General features: G+C 39.5%; 1 protein-coding gene across 12 annotated transcripts in view; it reads left to right on the top strand.

The window, feature by feature from the left end:
• PARD3 (par-3 family cell polarity regulator) overlaps positions 1-21107 on the top strand; it is a 664911-nt gene that overhangs the window by 395104 nt on the left and 248700 nt on the right. For all 12 annotated transcript variants that reach the window (XM_054020950.1, XM_054020949.1, XM_054020947.1 and 9 more), the window contains 2 exons: positions 9177-9302; positions 10859-11241. In XM_054020950.1, coding sequence (XP_053876925.1) covers positions 9177-9302; positions 10859-11241 — 509 coding nt within the window. The remainder of the gene's footprint in view (positions 1-9176; positions 9303-10858; positions 11242-21107) is intronic.

The raw sequence follows: 21107 nt of genomic DNA, 5'->3' as shown, positions 1-21107 counted from the left end.
TTTGTGAGATTCATTGTAGTGGGCCAATAATAATGAACAGTACTTCATTTTGGCCTGTCATTAGCATCATAGGCACCGACTCTGTGGGTGCTCCAGGACTGGAGCACCCATGAAAAAAGAATAGTGGGTGCTCAGCACCCACTGGCAGGCCCTGTCAAACAGCTCCTTCCCCACCCGTGCCTCCCGATGCTAATGACAGGCCACATGGAAGTAGGCATCCTGGAGATTGAGTGTGGCAAACCAGTCATTGTAAACTAAGGAAGGAAGGATTGATATTAGGGAAATCATGCAAAATCTTATGTATTTGATTAACATGTTAAGATTCTGCTGTTCAGCGGTGGACAGGAGACGCTGGGCAGGGAGAGGGAGAAGCAGGGGCAGGAAAAGGTGGAGCGAGGATGGGGCGTGGAGGAAGGGGTGGAGCGGGGGTGGGAAGGGGTGGGGCCTTGAGGGTCGAGCATCCCCCGGGGAAATCAGAAAGTCGGCGCCTGTGATTCGTATCATGTATTCACCAAGGTGGAGGAAGGAAATTCATGTCTTCCTTTCCTTGGTGGTTGCTTAGTGCAAGTCAAATCCAAACATCAGGTTCTCCACCGCATCCCATTTATCGTCCATAAATTTAGACAATATAAATCAAAGTCTCTTTCTTATAAGGTAATATAACTTGGTCTGGATTTACTGTAATCTTTATGTATCTGGTCCTGCGAGGTATTTTGGGAACTCCTGAAGAAGGGATAAAATAGCACAGACTGAACTATGAATTTCCTTACTTTTGTCATCTTAAATTACAACCTTAATATTACTTTGACAGATTTTGGTGTGTAAATAATCTCTGCATTTATGTGAAGGTAGACACTGACATACACACAGTTCCCATACTGAAGAATTGTGATTGATTTTTCTGTTCCACAGTACTCTTTTCTATCATAATTTTTTCATTTCCAATATGTGTGTTAAGTCCCTTTTATGTTCCAAAGTTAATAAATCACTTTAAAATTTGTTGCCATTTTTTCAGTAAAGTTTACTCCTTTGTTTTGCTGCTTTAGTTGTTTCAGATACAAAGAAAACTGAAGCAACATCTGGTAACCATTGGTTGTACTGAAATTCCTTTATGCCAGACTTTATTTTTGCAGCTACATGGGTGTTTTTTGTGTCTCCACTGGAGCACTGAAAATCCTCCCCATTTATTCTTCTCATTGATTCACCATCCTCAAGGCCCTGCATTGTAGCCTGGATTCTCAAAGACATAAATGACTGAAAGAGCCTCCCTTTGGTGCCAGTCAATCCCATTTCTTCATCATCCAGATGGACTGCTGTTGAGTAACCCAAGGCATTCTTTGTCTCACCTCCTTCTCCCAAAGGTGGTATGGAATCTCATCATCCCAGCCAATCTGAGAACTGAGAATCCAAGAATGGAAATCAAGCTTGGGGCTCTGGAATGAAAGTGTTGAGCACTATTATAACACTGCTAGGGTGGGGCAATCAAATATTTTAATATTGTAGGAAGGGTTTGGGTTGTGTCCTCTTTTGGCCTGGTCAACTATGACCATTTAATTGACTAGACAAGGCCTCACTGTCTATTGTATTGATGGTATTGCTTTATGTTCTAGTGCCGATATTGTGTCAGTTTTTATCAGTGCATAGTTTTGTGTGTGCCAATGACCCTATTATTCTTTTGTTTCAGAATTTGGTAGTTGTTTTATAGAAATACTTTTACTCTTGTGTGTTAGTTACTTTCTTTAAACAGTTTTGACTATTTTCATTTGTGTCTCAGTTGATTCAATTGCAACTGGATCATAGTTAACAGGTGAATAACTTCAACACATGTGCAGTGGGCAGTGATAGCTGAACCATATTCTGGCATATTCAGTGTAATGTTCTTATTACGCTCATAGTGTTTACACTGTCAGCTTTTATTAAGATAAATTATGATAATTTCCATACAGCTGGGTGGCAATTGTGGGGAGTTCACATTTTTAAAGAAGAACTCAGACTAACTCAGACAATTTAGATGTCAGTAAAACATTTGTGCTTATTTCCAGTTTTATCATTCGTTGTAATTTATACTTAGAAGTGAAATGTTAACATGTGTGGCTGAGTTTATTTTAATTGTATAATTAGACTAATGAACCTTGTGGAAATATAGTGGTGCAAGTGTTAATATAAGCAAAGCAGTTAAATTCCTAATTATATATCTAAACAAGTGTAAAGACAGAAGATCTCAGTGGTTTGCCTTTTCTGTCTCCCCCCCCCCCCCCCCCCCCGCCCCCATCAGTTAAAATTAAGCTGGTGTAAAACACAACATGGAGAGCGATTTTCATACATCATTATTATTGTAATTTCTACTGGGTCATAGGTTTGCAGAGTTCTTTGCAGAGCGTATAAGAAATTCAATCACAGGCTCGGAGAGTTCCTAGGCTAAGGCCTTGTCTACACTGAGAAAATGTATAATGTTGTTTAAAATGTGTGAGTTAGCCTGTTTTCTAATGTGAGGTAGTAGCATAGACAAGGACTAGTAATGTTTAAAAAATTATCTGGTCATAGTTAGCCCCCTAGGGTTTAAAAATATATTTTTAAAAATGATTTGCCTGTTTGCTTAAAATCACGTTAGTTAAAACTGGTTAATTAAGATGTTTTCTAACATGATGCATCTTCCTAGGTAGGCATATACCATACCTGTATATATTCTGCAAAAGAATCCTGGAATCAGAAGGTCAGACAGGGTTTTTCCTTGTTGCACATCATCACTAATGTCCTTGGCCGAGCTGCAGAATGTAATATGTGTTTACTATACTTGCATCTGGACTACATCTATGCTGCAAATCTCCATTGACTGGGAAGACTGGTGGTGATCCTTGACAAGGAAAGAATCCAGTTTATTTTGTAGATTCCACAATAAGACTGCAAAAAATCCTTTTGCTTCTAAAATGAGCAAATGTAATCTGGAGTCATTGCAACAATGAACATGAATCCAAACAACACCATTTTTAGAGTAACATTTCTGAGTATAACTCTACATTAAATTACTGTTATGATGCAGCAACATGAGCGGAAATTGCTTTTAAAATTGTGTGGGAAACAAGGTTCTTGCAAAATTTCTGGGCAAATTATTCTGTTTCTGATAGAGTTGTATTGGAAAACATTACTGAGTGTATGTTTAAACTGTGATACAGTATTATGCCTTTTCCCAACATGTAAACTCTCTGTGTATGCATAGGTGCCGACTTCTACTGTTCCCAATGGGTGCTCGACCCCACCCCTGCACCGCCCTCACTGCGCCCCCATTCCACCCCTTCCCCAAGTCCCCACCTCTTCTCCACCTCCTCCCCTGAGCCCGCCGCATCCCCGCTCCTCCCTCCTCCCTCCTGGAAAGTCCGAAGTGCTGCCAAACAGCTGTTTGGCGGCAGGAAGCGCTGGAAGGTATGCGGAGGAGCGGGGACGTGGCATGCTCAGGGAGGGGCAAGAGGTGATGTGGGGCAGGAGGTGAGGGGAGCTTGGCTTCCAGTGCGTGCAGAACACCCACTAATTTTTCCCTGTGGGTGCTCCAGCCCTGGAGCACCCATGGAGTCAGCGCCTATGTGGGTATGTAAAAAAGGGAGCTACAGATGTGATCTTTAGTGCTTACAGCAGTGGATTAGAAACCAGGAGGATGCTGGGTTTAAATTTGACTGAGGCTAATCACCCTCTTTTTGATCACTAGTAGAGCTGCTTGGAAAAAAAAGGATGGAACCATATTCCATTGGAATATACTGTTCTATATAAACTGAAATGCTTTGCAAAATCTCATCAATTTCACCAACATTTTGGGAAAGTTCTGACAGTGCTGAAACATTCAAATTTTTCCTTTTGAAATGAATTTTTGTTTTGATTTTTTTTTTATTTTGTACTATATATGCTAAAATTTTTACAAAGACAAAATTGAATGTAAACATTTTGATTGGCCCCAAACATTTTTTAAAACATTTTCTTTTGTGGAGTATTTAGAAATTTTCAAGTTTTGTTCCTAACTGAAATGAAAACAAATTTTGCAATCTGAAAGTCCTTCACAGAATGGAATTTCTGTTTTCCACACAGCTCTAATTGCTAGTTATGATACTTCAGCTGTACATTCCTTAGTCCAGCTCTAATATTGGGTAAAAAGCAAGATATCCATGAACGCCAGATGCTGCATCTGAGCTGAGCATTCCTGCATTAATAGAACTTGTAAGCTTTGTTTAATGAGAGTAATTGCAATTTTGACATGTAGTTTATTTCTGTATTACATTATTTTACCAGTGGTTAGGATTAATAAGGTTTTTATTAGATTTGAGAGCTTATGTGGATAGGTTTCAGAAACAATGAATCATGCAGAAAATAAGATGTGTCCTATATTAGCAGTAGGTTAATACAACTTCACCAGAAAGGATAACAATAGCAATCATTCTACCAAAAAAAAAGTAATGTCATATTAATAGGTAACTAATCTCAAAATAAAAAGAAATCTATAAATACCTCAAGTTTTCTAGGTTAGCTATGAGAGTTTGGATTGGTTGTAGTGTCACCATTACACTAAAGTGAAGTATTATATTTGCCATTATATATTGTGGGGCTTTACTTTAGAAATAGAGGATCTTCTGCGTAGGCAAAGCACATCTTGTTTGCCTTTTGATTGTATATAGTTATATGTATGCTCGCATCCTGATTTATACATGGACCTTGAGCCCAGGCAAATGTGCAAGTTGAGCCCATGCAAAATTGTTGCTGGGGTTGGAGTGGAAAAAAGATTTATTAATAAACTTTTTGGGAATCTGAGTTTTTTATTTTATAAGAAAAGGAAAATGTGTTTTTTCCTTTGGGGGTGAAGGAATGTGAATTGCTGGGATCTGTTACTTCCTCATCCCTGATCACTATGTGGGATGTAGGGTATAGTGTACTCTGGACCAACTCTTGATGGCTCCTTATAAATAAAAAATAAAATAAATTTTATAAATAAATTAATGGATATCCTATCTCCTAGAACTGGAAGGGACCCTGAAAGGTCATCGAGTCCAGCCCCCTGACTTCACTAGCAGGACCCAGTACTGATTTTTGCCTTATATTCCTAAGGGCTCCCTCAAGGATTGAACTCACAACCCTCGGTTTAGCAGGCCAATGCTCAAACCACTGAGCTATCCCTCCCGCCCTTTTTGAAGCTGTGTGTGGGGACGTCCCTTGAGGGCTGCATAGTCTTCTCAACCATCAGTTATGGGGAGGATAGTGAATTCCTTGTATAAAGTAAGGGGAGGCACTGTGTATAGTCAGTATTTCCCTATTGTCATCCACCAATCTGTGCTGTGTGAACAGGGAGAGGGATTGATTTTGGCTTCAACAGGTGTGGCTGGGCCATGCAACTGTGTTACAATCTGAATTGCAGATGCATCAGGGCTCAGAATTTAGGGTGGGATTTTCAGGAGTATTGGCCCAACCAAAACGCAACGATAAAGTGTATGGACATCCATTGTAGGGGTTAGCATAAGGCCCTAAGCACCACTTACATCCCACTTCAGCCCTATATTGGGACTTCATGGTGCACCTCTACACAGGGTGAATGTCATCAAAAATGTTTTGTTTTTTTTACCCTATTCAAACAAGTTGAACATAGTGGAATGGTTTTTTTTGTCAGACTTCAGTAAAAACAACCCAAGGGGGTAACAACAAAAATGATGCCCTTTCCCAGAACCCCACTTTTGGGCTGACAGACAGAATGGTGGAAAGTTTCATCTCCCTGAGATAATTTCAGAAAGCTTAATGAGTGAAAATGGATTGGTTGTTTTACAGCCTTAACTATAGTTTAGGCTGCATGGCAACTGTAATTATGGTGCAAAATGATGTAATTAAATGCATGCAAACAGTTTTAGCATTACTTTATATTTTACTTAGAGGAATAAAAGTATTTTGTGTAATCAACAGTTATGAATGTTATTTTTAGTGCTTTTCCCCAACTAAGAGAACATCCTAGTAAAATTTTATTTTGTAATTACACGCTATAATTTTAAAATCCCAATGATGTGATCAAGACATTTTGCAATGAAACCAAAGAAAAATAGATGTAATCAGAGCTATTATTAAAGAGATTTCTGTTTTACTCATTGTGACAGACATGGAATTGCTGTGCAATCATTACAAATACTGAGCTCTAATAATTTTATGAACATTGTGTGTGACCTAGGAGGTGAGATAAAGTTACTGTATAACTATGGTAGTATATTAGAATTGCCTATATAACTGTACTGATCTAATTTGATAGGGGCTGTAGGAAGACCAATGAGGAAAGCAACATAGTAGAACTAGATACAGATACCCCAGAACACAGTTGAAAGACAATGGGGCAATCTTTTAGCTTCAAGGATCTGGTCTCTCTTACCCAACAATTTGCAAGCTTTGTTTTACCAAAGCTATAAGCCTGGAGATGAAAAGAACACTAAGGTGTTCCTCAATTGTTGGAAGCTGTCTAGGGAGATAGGTAGACTGGGAGAGAGAGAGAGAGAAAGAGCAAGACAGACAGACACTCTGTGGAGGGAGTCTAAAGAAAAGTGGGCCTTCCCAGACCAGACAGTGGTAAGGGAAAAGCTAAACACATGTACAGTCTGTTTTTAAAATATGTTTTCACTGAAATGATTTTGTTCTAAGTAAATAGTTGCTTTAAGGAGTATTGACCACTGCCATTGCTCTTGGGAAGAGAACTGCAGGGTTTAAGCCAAAGTCAGACCTGCTGAGATAACCAGGGTTAGTTCTAGGGAACTGCAGCGAGGTTCCTAGCTTGAGAGTGGAGAACCACATGATTCCACCTGAAGCCATGTGATGACTAGAGGTGCAGTTCTCCTGGGAACTTTGACACTGATGCACCTAAATTATGTTAGGAATTTGGGGGATATTCTATATGGCTTCTTGGCAGAATAGCATTAATTGAATTTTAATCACTGGTTTGATAGTTTGCTGTTTTTGTGTCACCTGTTTTGTACTGATAAATACATATTATCCCCATTATCTGTGTGCCCGTGTTGTTCCTCCGCCCCCCACAGTAGCATCTTAACACCTCCAAAGTATTTAAAAATAGAAATACAAATAATACTCTTTTTCTCTCTTCCTGTTCAGCTTTTAGGAGACATAGTATGATTAGTTTATAAGGAGAGATGGTTTTGTTTGTGTGGGGTGTGTGTATGTGAAGAACTTATACAGGGAAAGCTAAGTTAAAGACATTTCTTTTGCATTTGTGCCTGATTCAGCAAGATATTCTACTGTGTACATAACTTTAAGCATGAGAGAAGTCCCATTAAATATCAATGTGCCTCTTCATTTGCTTCTAGGTATGCTTGAACAGTGCATATATCAGTGGTTCTCAACCAAATTTACCATTGTGGGCTGCATATGCAGCTCTCTGTGTTATGTGGGCCACATTCATACAATATATATACTACCTGTATGGCCCTGAGGATGTCACATGGGCCGCAGCTGTGTGCTGATTGGGCTGCAAGTGGCCTGCTGGTTGAGAACCACTGGCATATATGGTTCTGTCCCTTTGTCATGCTGAAGTTAAGGTGGTGATTTTTTTTTTTTAAGTAAATGTAATGTGTGTGAAATATGCTAGGTTGTCAGTCCTGAACACTGACTCAGTCTGCTTACTCATTGCCCTGTCAAAATGTCACAACCCTGGCCTGAAGGGGCACCTTTAATAATGAGAGGATAGTTTCAGACTGGATGTTCGTTCACCTCTGCCTCTTTGAGAATGCCAGTAAGGGTGGCTTGACCCTTTTTGCAATATAGACTAGACAGAGGTAACCAGCTCATTGCACAGAGGCCCTCAGATGGTAATTATTTTTCATCTCTAGTGACTTAGATACTTCAGGGTAAAGTGTCTACTTAAAAATCCCCCTTACAAGTAACAATTATGGATTCCTGTAACTCAAAGAAATCAGAGAATGTTGCTTTATTTTCATTTTTTTTCAATTGGTTTACTGAGGATGTAAACCCCAAGTTGGGGTTCCTAAATCTTCTACTTATCCCTTCATTCTAGGCTTGTCTTTTATCTGGTATATCATCAGTTTTCACCCATGCAGTAGTAGTAGTAGTAATGGCTGAGGATTTCTCTATTAACTGGAAGTGTTGAAGTGTGAATTAAACTTGCTGTGCCCTCCTTCAGTTGTCTTACTGAGAAGATGCAGGCTATCACCTTCGTGTTGCTGCCTGGAGCCAAATATGCAAGAGTCACAAATCCAGGCTTCTTGCATCAACCTACACTGAGACGTACTGGCTGCCCTGCTTGAATTTTAAATGTAGACAGTGTTGTATATTCTTATTTCAAAAATGTAATGCCCTGTTTCTTAGGTAAGGGTGGATCCTAATTCAGGTATCAGAGTAACAGCCGTGTTAGTCTGTATCCGCAAAAAGAAGAACAGGAGTACTTGTGGCACCTTAGAGACTAACAAATTTATTAGAGCATAAGCTTTCGTGGACTACAGCCCACTTCTTCGGATGCATATAGAATGGAACATATAATGAGGAGATATATATACACACATACAGAGAGCATAAACAGGTGGGAGTTGTCTTACTAACTCTGAGAGGCCAATTAATTAAGAGAAAAAAAAAAAAAACTTTTGAAGTGATAATCAAGCTAGCCGAGTACAGACAGTGTGATAAGAAGTGTGAGAGTACTTACAAGGGGAGATAGTTGACTATCTCCCCTTGTAAGTACTCTCACACTTCTTATCACACTGTCTGTACTCGGCTAGCTTGATTATCACTTCAAAAGTTTTTTTTTTTTTTCTCTTAATTAATTGGCCTCTCAGAGTTAGTAAGACAACTCCCACCTGTTTATGCTCTCTGTATGTGTGTATATATATCTCCTCATTATATGTTCCATTCTATATGCATCCGAAGAAGTGGGCTGTAGTCCACGAAAGCTTATGCTCTAATAAATTTGTTAGTCTCTAAGGTGCCACAAGTACTCCTGTTCTTCTTTTTCCTAATTCAGGTAATGTTTATAAGTGATTTGGAACTTTGATATCCTGCTCCAGAACAGCTGTTTCTTTAGTTAAGTAGTACTGCTTTAAGCAGAGGGTAGGCTTAATGATTATCATGAAAGCATATTAAATCAGGGGACATTATGTACTGAGGAAATATTAGATGTGTAATCGTTTGTAATCTTAATGTTCCAGAACCCTGGGGTTATTAGTAAAACGACTGGAGAAAGGTGGAAAAGCTGAACAAGAAAACCTTTTTCATGAGAATGATTGTATTGTCAGGATTAACGATGGAGACCTTCGCAATAGGAGATTTGAACAGTAAGTGCATTTACTGTACAATTATTGCTTTTTTAAACCGTTAATCACTGCATATTGCAGTAATTTGAAGAAATAAAGCATTTAAAAACAAATTGTCTAACCTCTTTTTTTTATAGAGGAAAAAAATAGTCTACAGTTTTAGAGCATATTTCTTTTAATTAGTCAAGCTACAAAACTACAGAATAATTACTGCCATCAGAATATATGTGACTTTTCAGTTTTCTGATAAATTATGCCTTGTTTCTTAAACATTATGGGCCCATTTTTTTCTTCAGCAGATGATAAACTGAGCCTGGTTTTATCTTGAAAAATCAATCATGGTTCTTGTTCTTATACATTTACAGTATTGCAAGCTGCGTATATGAGGGCAGCATGGAGTCCTGTATGTTTAACATTTTAAAACACTTGTGATTTTGTGTGTGTGAAAACTAGACACTGTAAACAAAGTAGCTGAAGGTTCCCTGTAGAAATTTGTGAAGTTATAAATATTTGCTTTGTAGGAGACTGGGATTTGAAGGAAGATTTTTTTTTTTATGAAAACAGGTCTGAAAATGTAGAAAAGAAAGTAAATACTCATAACGGGGAAGGGGGGAGGGCAGAATATATATATTTCTGAGGAATATATCAGATTTTTTTAGAAGTAAATTTCCCTTCAGTATGTAATTGTCAACTAAACGAATGATGTCTTAAACTGACAGTTGTGCATTCATTGTTATTTGTAATGCATTAGTTTCTATTAGTCCTAACCAGGATTGGGACACCATTGTGCAGAAGTATAGTTTTAAAAAAATCTGTGTCCTGTAGAGCTCGTGTTTTAAGGCAATGATCAAAAACCCATTGATGTCAATGAAAAGACAAGACTCTCATTGAACTCAGTGAGGCTACTAATGGGCAGGAAATTAAGTATGTGCTTAAGTTTTTGCAAGACTGGGACTTAAGAAAACAGACAAACACATAAAGTTGTGCATTAATGTATTTTTTATTCCAATTAAATGTTGACTGTCTATCAGCTGAGCAATTTATTGTAGACATTTTAGAAAAAGAAGGTCTTGAGGGAGGGACTGGGCAGCACACTGTGGACTACTTGAGGGTCATATGAATAGGACAGTGGGGGAAAAAAACACAGAAAAATGCTCTATTTTGTGCTGGAAGAAATTGCAATGAAAACCATATTTAGTTTCTATCACCATTGCAATTATTGTATTTACAGATACTGTTAATTATTTAATAAGCCTCATAGAAAAAATGATAAATATACACAGCATAATTATGGTTAAAGTTGCTACTGCAATATGCAGCATGTACAGAACTTTAATATATATTTAACATATATTTAGTTTTTAAGTATTTTTCAACCTTACTGTGTGGCCCTGTGGAAATAAACCTTAGCAAAAAGCAGCCATGATATACTAATGAACAAATTCAGATTTTTTTCATTTGTTTCAGCAGTATGTCTGTCAGCTCATGTTGCTTAATTAACATCAGTAATTATGCTTGTAATGTTTTGTAGTCTGCCGGTCTTAATTTGTTAATGTTGTATTCCTTTTGAAACCTAGAGCACAGCATATGTTTCGTCAAGCCATGCGTACGCCCATCATTTGGTTCCATGTGGTTCCTGCAGCAAATAAAGAGCAGTATGAACAGTTATCCCAAAGTGAGAAGAACACGTACTACTCCAACCGGTTTAGCCCTGATTCCCAATATATCGACAACAAGAGTATTAACAATGCTGGACTTCAAACATTACAAAGAATATCTAGAATGAGTAACCAGACAGATCAAACAGACTCTTACTCACAGCTACCTCATAGTGTGAATTCATCAGGGAAACCACCATCGGGCCTGGCTCCATCACCTCAAAAAGTTCTTACCTCCACTACAAACAGTGGTTATAACACCAAAAAGATAGGGAAGAGACTTAATATACAACTGAGAAAAGGTAAGGCGCATGCTTCTGAAGTAATTGATATTGAGAATGGGTATATATAATGTAATATGTGTGTATTTCTCTCTCTCTCTCTCCCTCTCCCCATGAAAGCCCAATGTAGTATAAATAATCTGTTGGCTTGAGTTTGGTATGGCCATATTACTCATGAGTGATGAAGCCATGTGCAAATTATGTAAGTTATCCCAAATAAAATGCCACAGCAACCCATCATGTGGTCTGTATATACAGCATATTTTACGGAAAGTTATTTTTGAAACATTTTAAAGAGTACTAAAACATTTTATTGGAACATCTTTTTGTACCTTCCAACCTGTAAAGGCCAGGTGCCTTAGTTACTGTAAGTCCTATTGAAATGGGCTCAGTGGGAGAGGAAAAATGTAACTTGTAAATATTTTTAAATACCTCCAAAATTACTATATTCTGTATCTAAAAACTTCATGACTTAAGTCTAATATCTCAGCTCTGCCTTCACTAGAAATAAGTTTTGCACATCCAGTTGAAAATCTGGGAATTTCCTCTTTCTAATTATATAAAGCTGTTGTTTCTTACTCTGCAGGGTTGTGAGATATTCAGTCTAGATCACTGACTGATATAACTTCTGATATTTCTCATGCTGAGCCTTAGGATACTGTAATTGAGTTTGACGGTAATCACGTTTTACGGGAGAGAAACAATACTGTATTTGTGTGCGCGTGTGCACATGCTTGTAATGTGTCTGGTATATGTATATCTCTATATATGTATGCACATATAGAGCGACAGGGTGGATGAGGCAATATCTTTTATTAGACCAACTTCTGTAGGTGAGAGAGACAAGCTTTCGAGCTTTAAGCCACACACATACTATCTTGTCTCTCACATAACCTGGAATTGGCACGGCTACAGCAACACTGCATTTTTAGCGCTATATTTATTTATTTAGCCTGTGCTTAGTCATCTAGCCAAGCAATGGGATCTTCAGTGGCATGATGTAGTTCTTCTAGGCCTCCGCTGAACCTAGTCAGCAGGCATTCGTCAACAATGGGCATCATTGTCTGTGTTGTGCCGCAGCTGCACAAAGGGCTGTCACAAAGGCCCCAGCGATACTGGTTGGTTGCACAGAGACCTTGCCCTGTCTGGAACCTGTTCAACAGGGACTATTGGCTACAGGGTAGGTCAAAACCAGGAGGGCAGATTGTGGGGTCGGTAACGAGGGACTGGTTGGGGATTATAACAGATATCCATACCTCTCGCCAGAGTGTTTCTGCCATAACATCCTGTCATGGCGGATGAGACCATAATGGGCGACGTGATGGCAAACATGCAGCTGGTGGTTAGAAAGGTCATTGTGCAGTGGCAGGCTTGAGTTGGCGCATACTTTCTCCAGTAACTTGCCAGTGGCAAACTCTCATCTGATATGAGGAGGGGGCAGTATTGCTCAGACCTGGAAGCCGTGGGAGTGGACTCGGACGCAGGGTGCCATACATGATACGCATGACGGCATGTAACTGCGTATCCACCAGTTTGCTGTGTGATGATCGACTCCAAACTGGTGTGCAGTACTCCACCACCAAATATGAGGTGGCAAGAGCTGACATCCACAAATTTGGAACACGAGCACCCCATGACGAATCTGCCAGTTTGCTAAGAAGATTATTGCACGTCTTAATTTTAGCTGCTGTCTTTTTCAGGTGGGCATGGTAACTCTGTGTGCGGTCTAAGGTCACACCTAGGTAGACCGGCTCTACTTCATGCTTCACCTTCTGACCATTCAGATAAATATTCAGTTCTCAGGTTGTGCTGGCGTGATGAATATGGGACAAACTGAGACTGTTTTTAGGGTGCTTGACTGGAGGCGCCAAGTCTTACAAGTCAGCTAACTTTGTCATGTCCTGGTTTAAGGTGGCATCAGCTTGTGAAACATCCAGGACTGGGTACCGCAACAGATGTCATCTGCGTAAATTAACTTTCATGACTCCATTGTTGGCAGGTCATTGATATAAAGATTGAACAGGGTTGGAGAAAGTACAGAGCCCTGGGGTAACCCATTTCTCTGTCGTCTCCCAGCACTCATCTTCTCCCCCATATGGACTCTGAACTGCCTATCACAGAGGAACAGTTCAACGACGCCTGTAACCCAAGGTAGCAGGACCCGTGATAACTTCATGAGCAGGCCAGCGTGCCATACCGTATCGTATGCTGCTGTTAGGTCAATAAAAACAGTGCCTGTTTTCAAGTTTCTCTGGAAGCCATTTTCAGCAAACGTAGTCAGCGCGAGTACTTGGTCGCATGTGCTATGGCCTCGGCGAAAGCCGGCTTGGTCAGGGCTCAAAATTCTCTCCCCATCGGGTAATATGCGCTGTAGGACCAAGCACTCCAGTGCCTTGAAGCACTCCGACGATAATGATATGGGACGGTAGCTTGATGCTTGACGTGGGTCCTTTCCAGGCTTGAGAAGGCCAATGATTTTTGCGGTGCGCCATATCTTTGGTAGCCTACCTTCACTGATGACCCTTGTGAAGCCAAAGCCGAGCACGGGTCAAGATTTTTCAGGAATTCTGGAGATATGTTGTCATAGCCTGCAGCTGTTCCACACTTGATGCTACCCAGTGTCTGTTCCGGCTCTGTTCCAGTGAATGGTTCTGGGCAGCTTCTGATCTGGTGTACACATTTAAACATACGCCAGTCGTTCCTCACTTGTCTTCACACCTGTTTCTCCAAAGGTGCTCTGGCCACTTTAAGTAGGTGTCCAGCTACCTGGTTGGGTGTCACTGAGGGTCGGCTGAGTGCAGGTGGCTGCTGCGCTGCTCCAAGGCTTCGGAGCAGACGCCAACACTTGTGGCTGGAGCGGGTTGTCTCCTCCCATCTGGCTCGGTGAGCGGTGTCCAATGATTCGATCAGATGGTCAGCATCATCTGGGTCACCAGATGCCTCATACTGCTCAAGCAAGGCAAAGCTCTCCGTGTTGAGACAGGAGATGTAGACCAGGCGGCAGCCCCGTGGGATGGCTCCGTAGGCTGCTTTGTAGATAGCACCACAGAAGCGACGGTAGGTCTCATTTACCGAGGTATGCCAGGCTGGTATTGTCACCACACTCTTCTCCAGCGCTTCCCTATATTTTTCCCAGTCAGCCTTTCAGACGTTTCACTGCTTCTTTTTGGAACTCTTGACAACTGGGAACTGTAGCCAGTATGGATCAGCGACGGTCTGTGTTGGCTGCGTGGAAAGTTATCCAAGACTTGCCATGTTGCTGACTGAGGATGGCCATGAACTGAACTGACCCAGCACAAGTCACGATTCCATCTAAAAGAATGGGAACGTGCTTCGCTGCTTAGCATCATGGATAGGGGCGAGGTCATTTCAAGATGCCCAGTCTGCAAGTTTAGAGCTATATAAATTATATAGCTTGTGTACTGCAGTCACCATTAAAAGTCAGTATTTGCAAATAGTTACCACCCAGTCATTTTTGAAATACTAGTTATTTCATTATACTTAAAATAGGAACTAACATGTCTCAGATGCCATTGTGTTGTAACTGTTGGCAAATGATGAGTTTTTAAATGACAATGCATGCCAAAGTTTTTTGAGGTTAAAGCAAGTGAGTTCAATGCAGGGTGCATTGCATTCAATGTGACAGAATATGCTATATATACCCATTCTGTTAAACTTTGCCTTTATGTGAAAGGTTATTTGTTTCACGTTAGATTTTTGTTAATTAATAAAAATGATTTTCTTAAAAGGAGCTGATGACAGAGTGTATTGAATGGTAGAGATTTACTGTGGCTTCATAATTACCAGGATAGCAATTTTCTTTCTAAAATTCTCTTTTCTGTGAACTTCTTATGAACTACCAGATTGCTTGTTTCTGGTTACTGAATTTTAAGCTCTACAAACTTGGGTGACATAAGGCTGAATTGACAGTTTGCTTCTGTTGTTGATGCTCCTTCAGAAATACTTAAGGCCATCAGCTTAAGACAACTTGGTTGGAAAAATGTTGTTGTTGGCTGAGTAAGGAATCACTGTACTTACAAAAATGCCCCCAGTCAGTACACTGATTTTTCATTCTTTAATGGAATGGATAAATAGGAAGCCTCTGAAAATATCATTGGGACATGATATGCAAACATCTAATTTTCTCAGCTGGGGTGAAAATATGTATGTTTCACATCGCTTGTAGAACATCAACAATAATTATGATAACATAAATGTTGGCTGGAGGAAATAATTATTTTGTCACAAAGCAATCTTGGTGCCCAAGATGTTGAAAAAAAGAAAACAGGAATATCAGTTTTTAATTTGCTAGAGCAGAGATTCTCAAACTGTGGGATGTAGCTCACTTCCTGGTGCCCTGCAGAGAGCTGATTGATCACATGATGCTAACTTTTCCCCTAGCGTTCCAGCTATACGTACTACATTAGAGACAGCAAGAAATACTGTAATCATTTTCTTAATATAATTTAGACATGTAAGCAGTTGCTGTAAATGCTGAGATCATGAATGGGAGGGGAGACGTGGACCACGAGATGGGAAAAGCTGGCGATCCACAAGGCAATCTGTCTAGGAACATGGTCCATGCTATAAAAATGTTTGACACCCACTGTACTAGTGAATCCTGTTTTAATGAATTTTCAGATAAAAGAAAAAATACGAGTACCCATACTTAATCAATTTAACTTACTTTGACAAAAAATGCCTCTAAGTTCAGACTTTAAAACCACAACCTAAAACATATATCAGAGGTGTTCAGTTTTATTTCTAATAGATTGCTTTTATAAGAAGAATTGCTATGTAAAGATTGCACAAGTCAAATTATAGACAGACACGCACAATAATTTAGCATACTTTATTATACGCATGCTAACCTAGGATAGAATGCATGCATACAGAAATGATTCCTTGTTATTCTTTCGTCAATCTCCACTGTAGAAAGATGCATCTTCCCATCTTGATTTTCATTTGATTAGTCTGAGAACGTAAATGTGGAGCAACAAATGAAGCAAAGTGCTTAAGTATACCCCCAAGTAGTTTATTATAAATGAGTGAAATAGAGACATTGATTGTCTTTGATTATTTCTAATGAAAGACATTGTAGTAAGAGGTTTTATAGAAATATAACAAATACATGTTCTTTGCTGCTAACAGACAGCAGTTATTTCACCAAATAACATAGTTTGATTAAAAATTCCTTGTGGGTACATTAAAGCATACACTTATTTAAGGCTTCAACTTGAAATTCACTTCTGATTTAATCAATGTATTCTAGATAATGTTGTATGAGTGAATTGACTCCTCAACATAAAGAGAGAGACCTTTATTAAAGCTGTGTTTTTACATATTGTGTGAGCTATGTCAAGTAAAATGACATACTAGGACAGCCCTGTAGTACTTCCCTCCATAATTATGATTTCTTAATATTTATTGCCATTTTGGCATTTTCAAATAACCTGATCTTTCATAGGCATTAACTGCTTAATAAAGTCAGAAGAGAAGGTCAGTAATATGTTTCAGTCAATGCAGAATGTTTGTTGGCTTTTCTAAATGAAAATGGAGATCTATTTATCTTTCCTTAAAGGTCAGGCCCTGAACTTTTAGCATACAGATGTAGGGGTTATTGCTGATATTCTAATACTATTGAGGCTTGAATTGAAGTCACTCTTCATAGTTCATACAAGTTAAGACAGCATGGGGAGTGGCAACTGACTTGTATTTTTTATTTATGTTTTACTGTGTATCATAATTTACAATACACCTAAACAAGAAATGAAATAGAGAAAATTCCTCCCAGCTGACATGTAGAGAGAATAAGGCCACTTATACAACACTCACAGTCAGGCCAAACTTTGATCTCAGTTACACTAACAGAGACCCAAATAAACTCTTTTAGACAAAACTACTCTGGATTTAAGCCAGTGTAACTGAGAAAAATCTGGACCTACTGTTATAAATAATGTACTACAAACAAAAAAGATTATTTCAGGAGTCTCATTCTTCATATGTTCATTAGCTTATAACATTTAGCTCAATAGTCCCTAAAGTATTCAAAGAACTGTTTTCAGTCAGGCATCACATCTCTCAGAGTTCAAACACACTAGTCTGGAAACAACTTGGAATATTTCAAGACTACTGTGGACTAGAATGGCTTCTCATCACCTGAAGGAAAATACCATTGCTCGTTCAATATATTAACATTTAGTGCATAATTCATTTAGGCTTGAAATAGCTTTTTGTCTAGATTTAGTAAATACAGTACTAATAATACTTAATAAAATGTTAAGTAGAAACCTATATGTAAAGTGGACATGGAGACAAGAACAAACTCTTTAGTTCTAGTTTCCCAAGCGGTCTATAAATCAAGCATGAAAAGAGAATCTTTCAGAAAACCAAGAGTCAGCCAAAGGTCAGAGATTCTGCGATTTTATTTTGACATTATAGCAAAAATTGAAATCCAACGTAGGTGACTCAACCCATCTATTTTATCTGATAATTTGGTAATTGGCCTAAGTAATTTGGTTTTTAGATTTTGTAATCTGAATTGCAAATGTTTACATTTTTTCTGGTTTGGAGCCATATACTGAAGTCCATTCTTGAGCCCTGAGCTTATACATAGCAATTTGCGGATGGACTTCTGCACCTCTTTAGCTATCCATTGAAGATGTGGAGCTACAGAAAGGCATAGTGGCCCATGTGCAGAGCTGCTTGAAGGGTCAGGGCCTAGTTTTTAATCAGTCCTTACTCATGCAAAATTCCACTGCACCCTAGATAAGGACAAAGTAAAGATTTCAGGCTGAGACCCTGCATTAGTTACAACATGGAGTTTGTACCCGCTATGCAAAGACTGCTAAATATTTTTCATGATAATTTCCTGTTTTCACACATACTTTTCTGAGATAGTCACCTTTTGGGCTGAAGTTGTCCATGCGTGGGGTAAAATTTTCAAAAGTGACTTAGGATACCAAATCCTATTGAGATGTAAAAGCCAAAGGTCTCTGTCACTTTTGAAAATGGGATTTAGGTTTCTAAACCACTTAGGTGAATTTCAAAGTTTTATCTCAAATCTGAGGTGAAAGTGAAAGGAAATCAATCACTTTAGCCATTTCTGAGTTTCTGGATAGAGGTGCTACAAACACCATTTTCCTGTGGTGGGGGGAAAAAAAACCCTCTAACCATTAGTTTTAGCAGGTATGCAGTGAAAATGGCTGGACTTTAATACTGGAATTATCATAATGCTTATTTAGGAGTGTGCTCTTTGGTTAGAGGGGAAAATGATGTTCTAGATTCTCAGACCCACATAGCTAATCAGGCATGCAATTAATTTTTGCAGCTACCTTGTTTGCACATGCAACTGCTGTAATTTCATAGATTTCTAACTGATCATTTGCACATGCCATTATTCTCATTGTGCATGTGTAGTCCTGAAAATATGGACTCCAAAAAATACTTCTCAGAGAACATCTAAAATGGTTTTAATCATCTTAATGTAGCCCTCTTTTGTGGCATCACAACATGTATTCTCTCTGCCTGGTTCTGCACGTGTGGTGTATACTCTCACGAAGCGCACTTGGCCATATAGAGTGCATAGTTGATGAAATAATTAACCTGTCTATCCAGAAAATGGTTCCAAAGAGGAGAGATAACATGGACCTGAAAGAGCCCATTTCTCTACCTTGCCTGCTATAATTGTTGCCGTACAACATGTGGCACTTCTGCATGGATTTTTTTTTAAATATCCCCACGTTTTATGTATTTTAAGAACTTGCAACACTGCCATTAAATGAAAATGCTTCTGTTTAAAATTCACCTTTGAGCTACCTTCATCTCTGTGCTGCCGATGGATTTTACCCAGCTATTTGCCTCGTTGACCCATGAGCCTTAATATTTAGGGAGTGGCAGATTATGTTCTGGGTCCATCAAGTCAGATCTAATAAACCGGACTGTCCCACTACTGGGTCCTTCAAGTCAGATCTAATAAACGTGTACAGCCCACTACCCCCTATTCTCCTCTATGTATGGCATGGGCTGTCCGTATTTGGGTAATGATGAAACTGCTCCTGGTATTTCATATATAAAACACTAATATATATTGAAACATCACCATCGAGTTATCAGTAGATTACCTGGTTTTGGAAAGGGGAAAAGTGAGGCTTCTATTTTTAAAAAAAATTTCTGAGAATTGTTCCATAGTGAAGAGCCTGACGAACTAACCTGCATTTTCTTAACCCGTGGGAAAAACAGCCCTATTCTAGCTCTACCTGCAGTCCTACAATAGAACAAGATACTGCTGTAACCATTATTGGCAGTGATACAGTTAATGTGGACTTTCAAAATGTTCTTAATTAGACTTCAGGATGAATAATCTATTGAGATTAGAATGAATGTTCAAATGTGTGAAACCATTATTCCTTTGTCTACAGACTCTAGAAGGAAGCACTCCGTTGGGTTTTATTTGGAGAGTTTGCACAATCTGAAGGGCTATATACACAAGTATATACACCTCTACCCCGATATAACTCTGTCCTTGGGAGCCAAAAAATCTTACCGCGTTATAGGTGAAACCGCGTTAAATTGAACTTGCTTTGATCCACCAGAGCGCGCAGCTCCCCTCTCCCCTCCCCCCGAACGCTGGTTTACCACGTTATATCCAAATACGTGTTATATAGAGTCACGTTATATCGGGGTAGAGGTGCATTTTTAATGAAAGCTTTAATCTGCAGATACCGATATGGAGACCAGAGAAAGTGCCAATTCATCATGCCATTGAGTTTCAGCTCAACCCAACCCCTATCCTTAACAAATGGCTAACTTGTATTTAAATACCAAAAAAGAGTCCAAGGAGTTTAGCAATCAATAGTACCCTCTTTAGCTTCCAACAGGCAAAACTGGAATCAAATAAATCAGATATAAAGCTGAAAAGAACGTTCATTGCAACAAATATATCATTTTTTATTGTTCTGAAGCACTTACGGCCAAAAGGAAGATGGGAGCTTGGATGGGCTCCAGTTAAACCCATGAACATACAGTGGAAGATAATAGTTAATGGATTAAAAGTGTGCAAAGTTCCTGCCTAGCAGTAACACATAGGTGGTGGGGTTTTTTAAGTCAAGAAAAGGACCTTCAGGCCCTTGCTGGAAAGCTGCTTCCTGACCTGACTAGCTTCTATTTGCATACTGCATTTGGCCATTAACTGACTATTATTTTTAGCCCTTGTGTGGCACCATCAGAGGAGACTCTGGATTTTGGTTCTGTGTTCCCAAAGGGATCAATGCTGTCCGTGAACTCACCTGGCAGCTTGAGCGTGAGGAGTACTCCACCTGCTCCTGTAACTGGCTGGCTCTTAGGCATGCAATAAAATGTCTAAACTGCAGAGATTGACACTGCTGGGGAGAATGCTGTGCTTGTCTTGGTCTGAAGTGTGGGGGAGAGCATGAGGCATTGTAGCTTGGTGGCTGTATAAGCTTGCTCCGATTCAGAGGAAGCTGGGTTTGCCAACCACCAATTGGCCTTTTTACCGGCTCCACATACTGTGGGCTCATTATGGATCACGTACGATACAGTGGTAAAAGTAGATGCTTCTTGCCCTCTTACGGATTATGCAGGAGGGCTCAAATGCACTCATTTAAATCCTAGCTCCTTCTGTTTCCTCTGAGACTTCTGGACTGTGACTGTAAGTGCAGCAGGAAGTGGGGAAGGGCAGATGCTTATTGAGAAGGACAAGGCCTCCTTAATATCTTTTGTCCGGGCAATACTTTTCTGCACAATGGCACACCAGTACCTGACATAGGCCATCAACTAGTGGTGGGTGAGGAGACCACACTTTTTTCATGCCAGAGAACCTTAAAGAGACTGGCACATAAGACTAAGGATACTGCTTACCACCAAGG

Source organism: Malaclemys terrapin, chromosome 2 (genome assembly GCF_027887155.1).
Source record: "Malaclemys terrapin pileata isolate rMalTer1 chromosome 2, rMalTer1.hap1, whole genome shotgun sequence".
Taxonomy (NCBI): Eukaryota; Metazoa; Chordata; order Testudines; family Emydidae; genus Malaclemys; species Malaclemys terrapin.
This window is presented reverse-complemented; position numbering and strand designations above follow the sequence as displayed.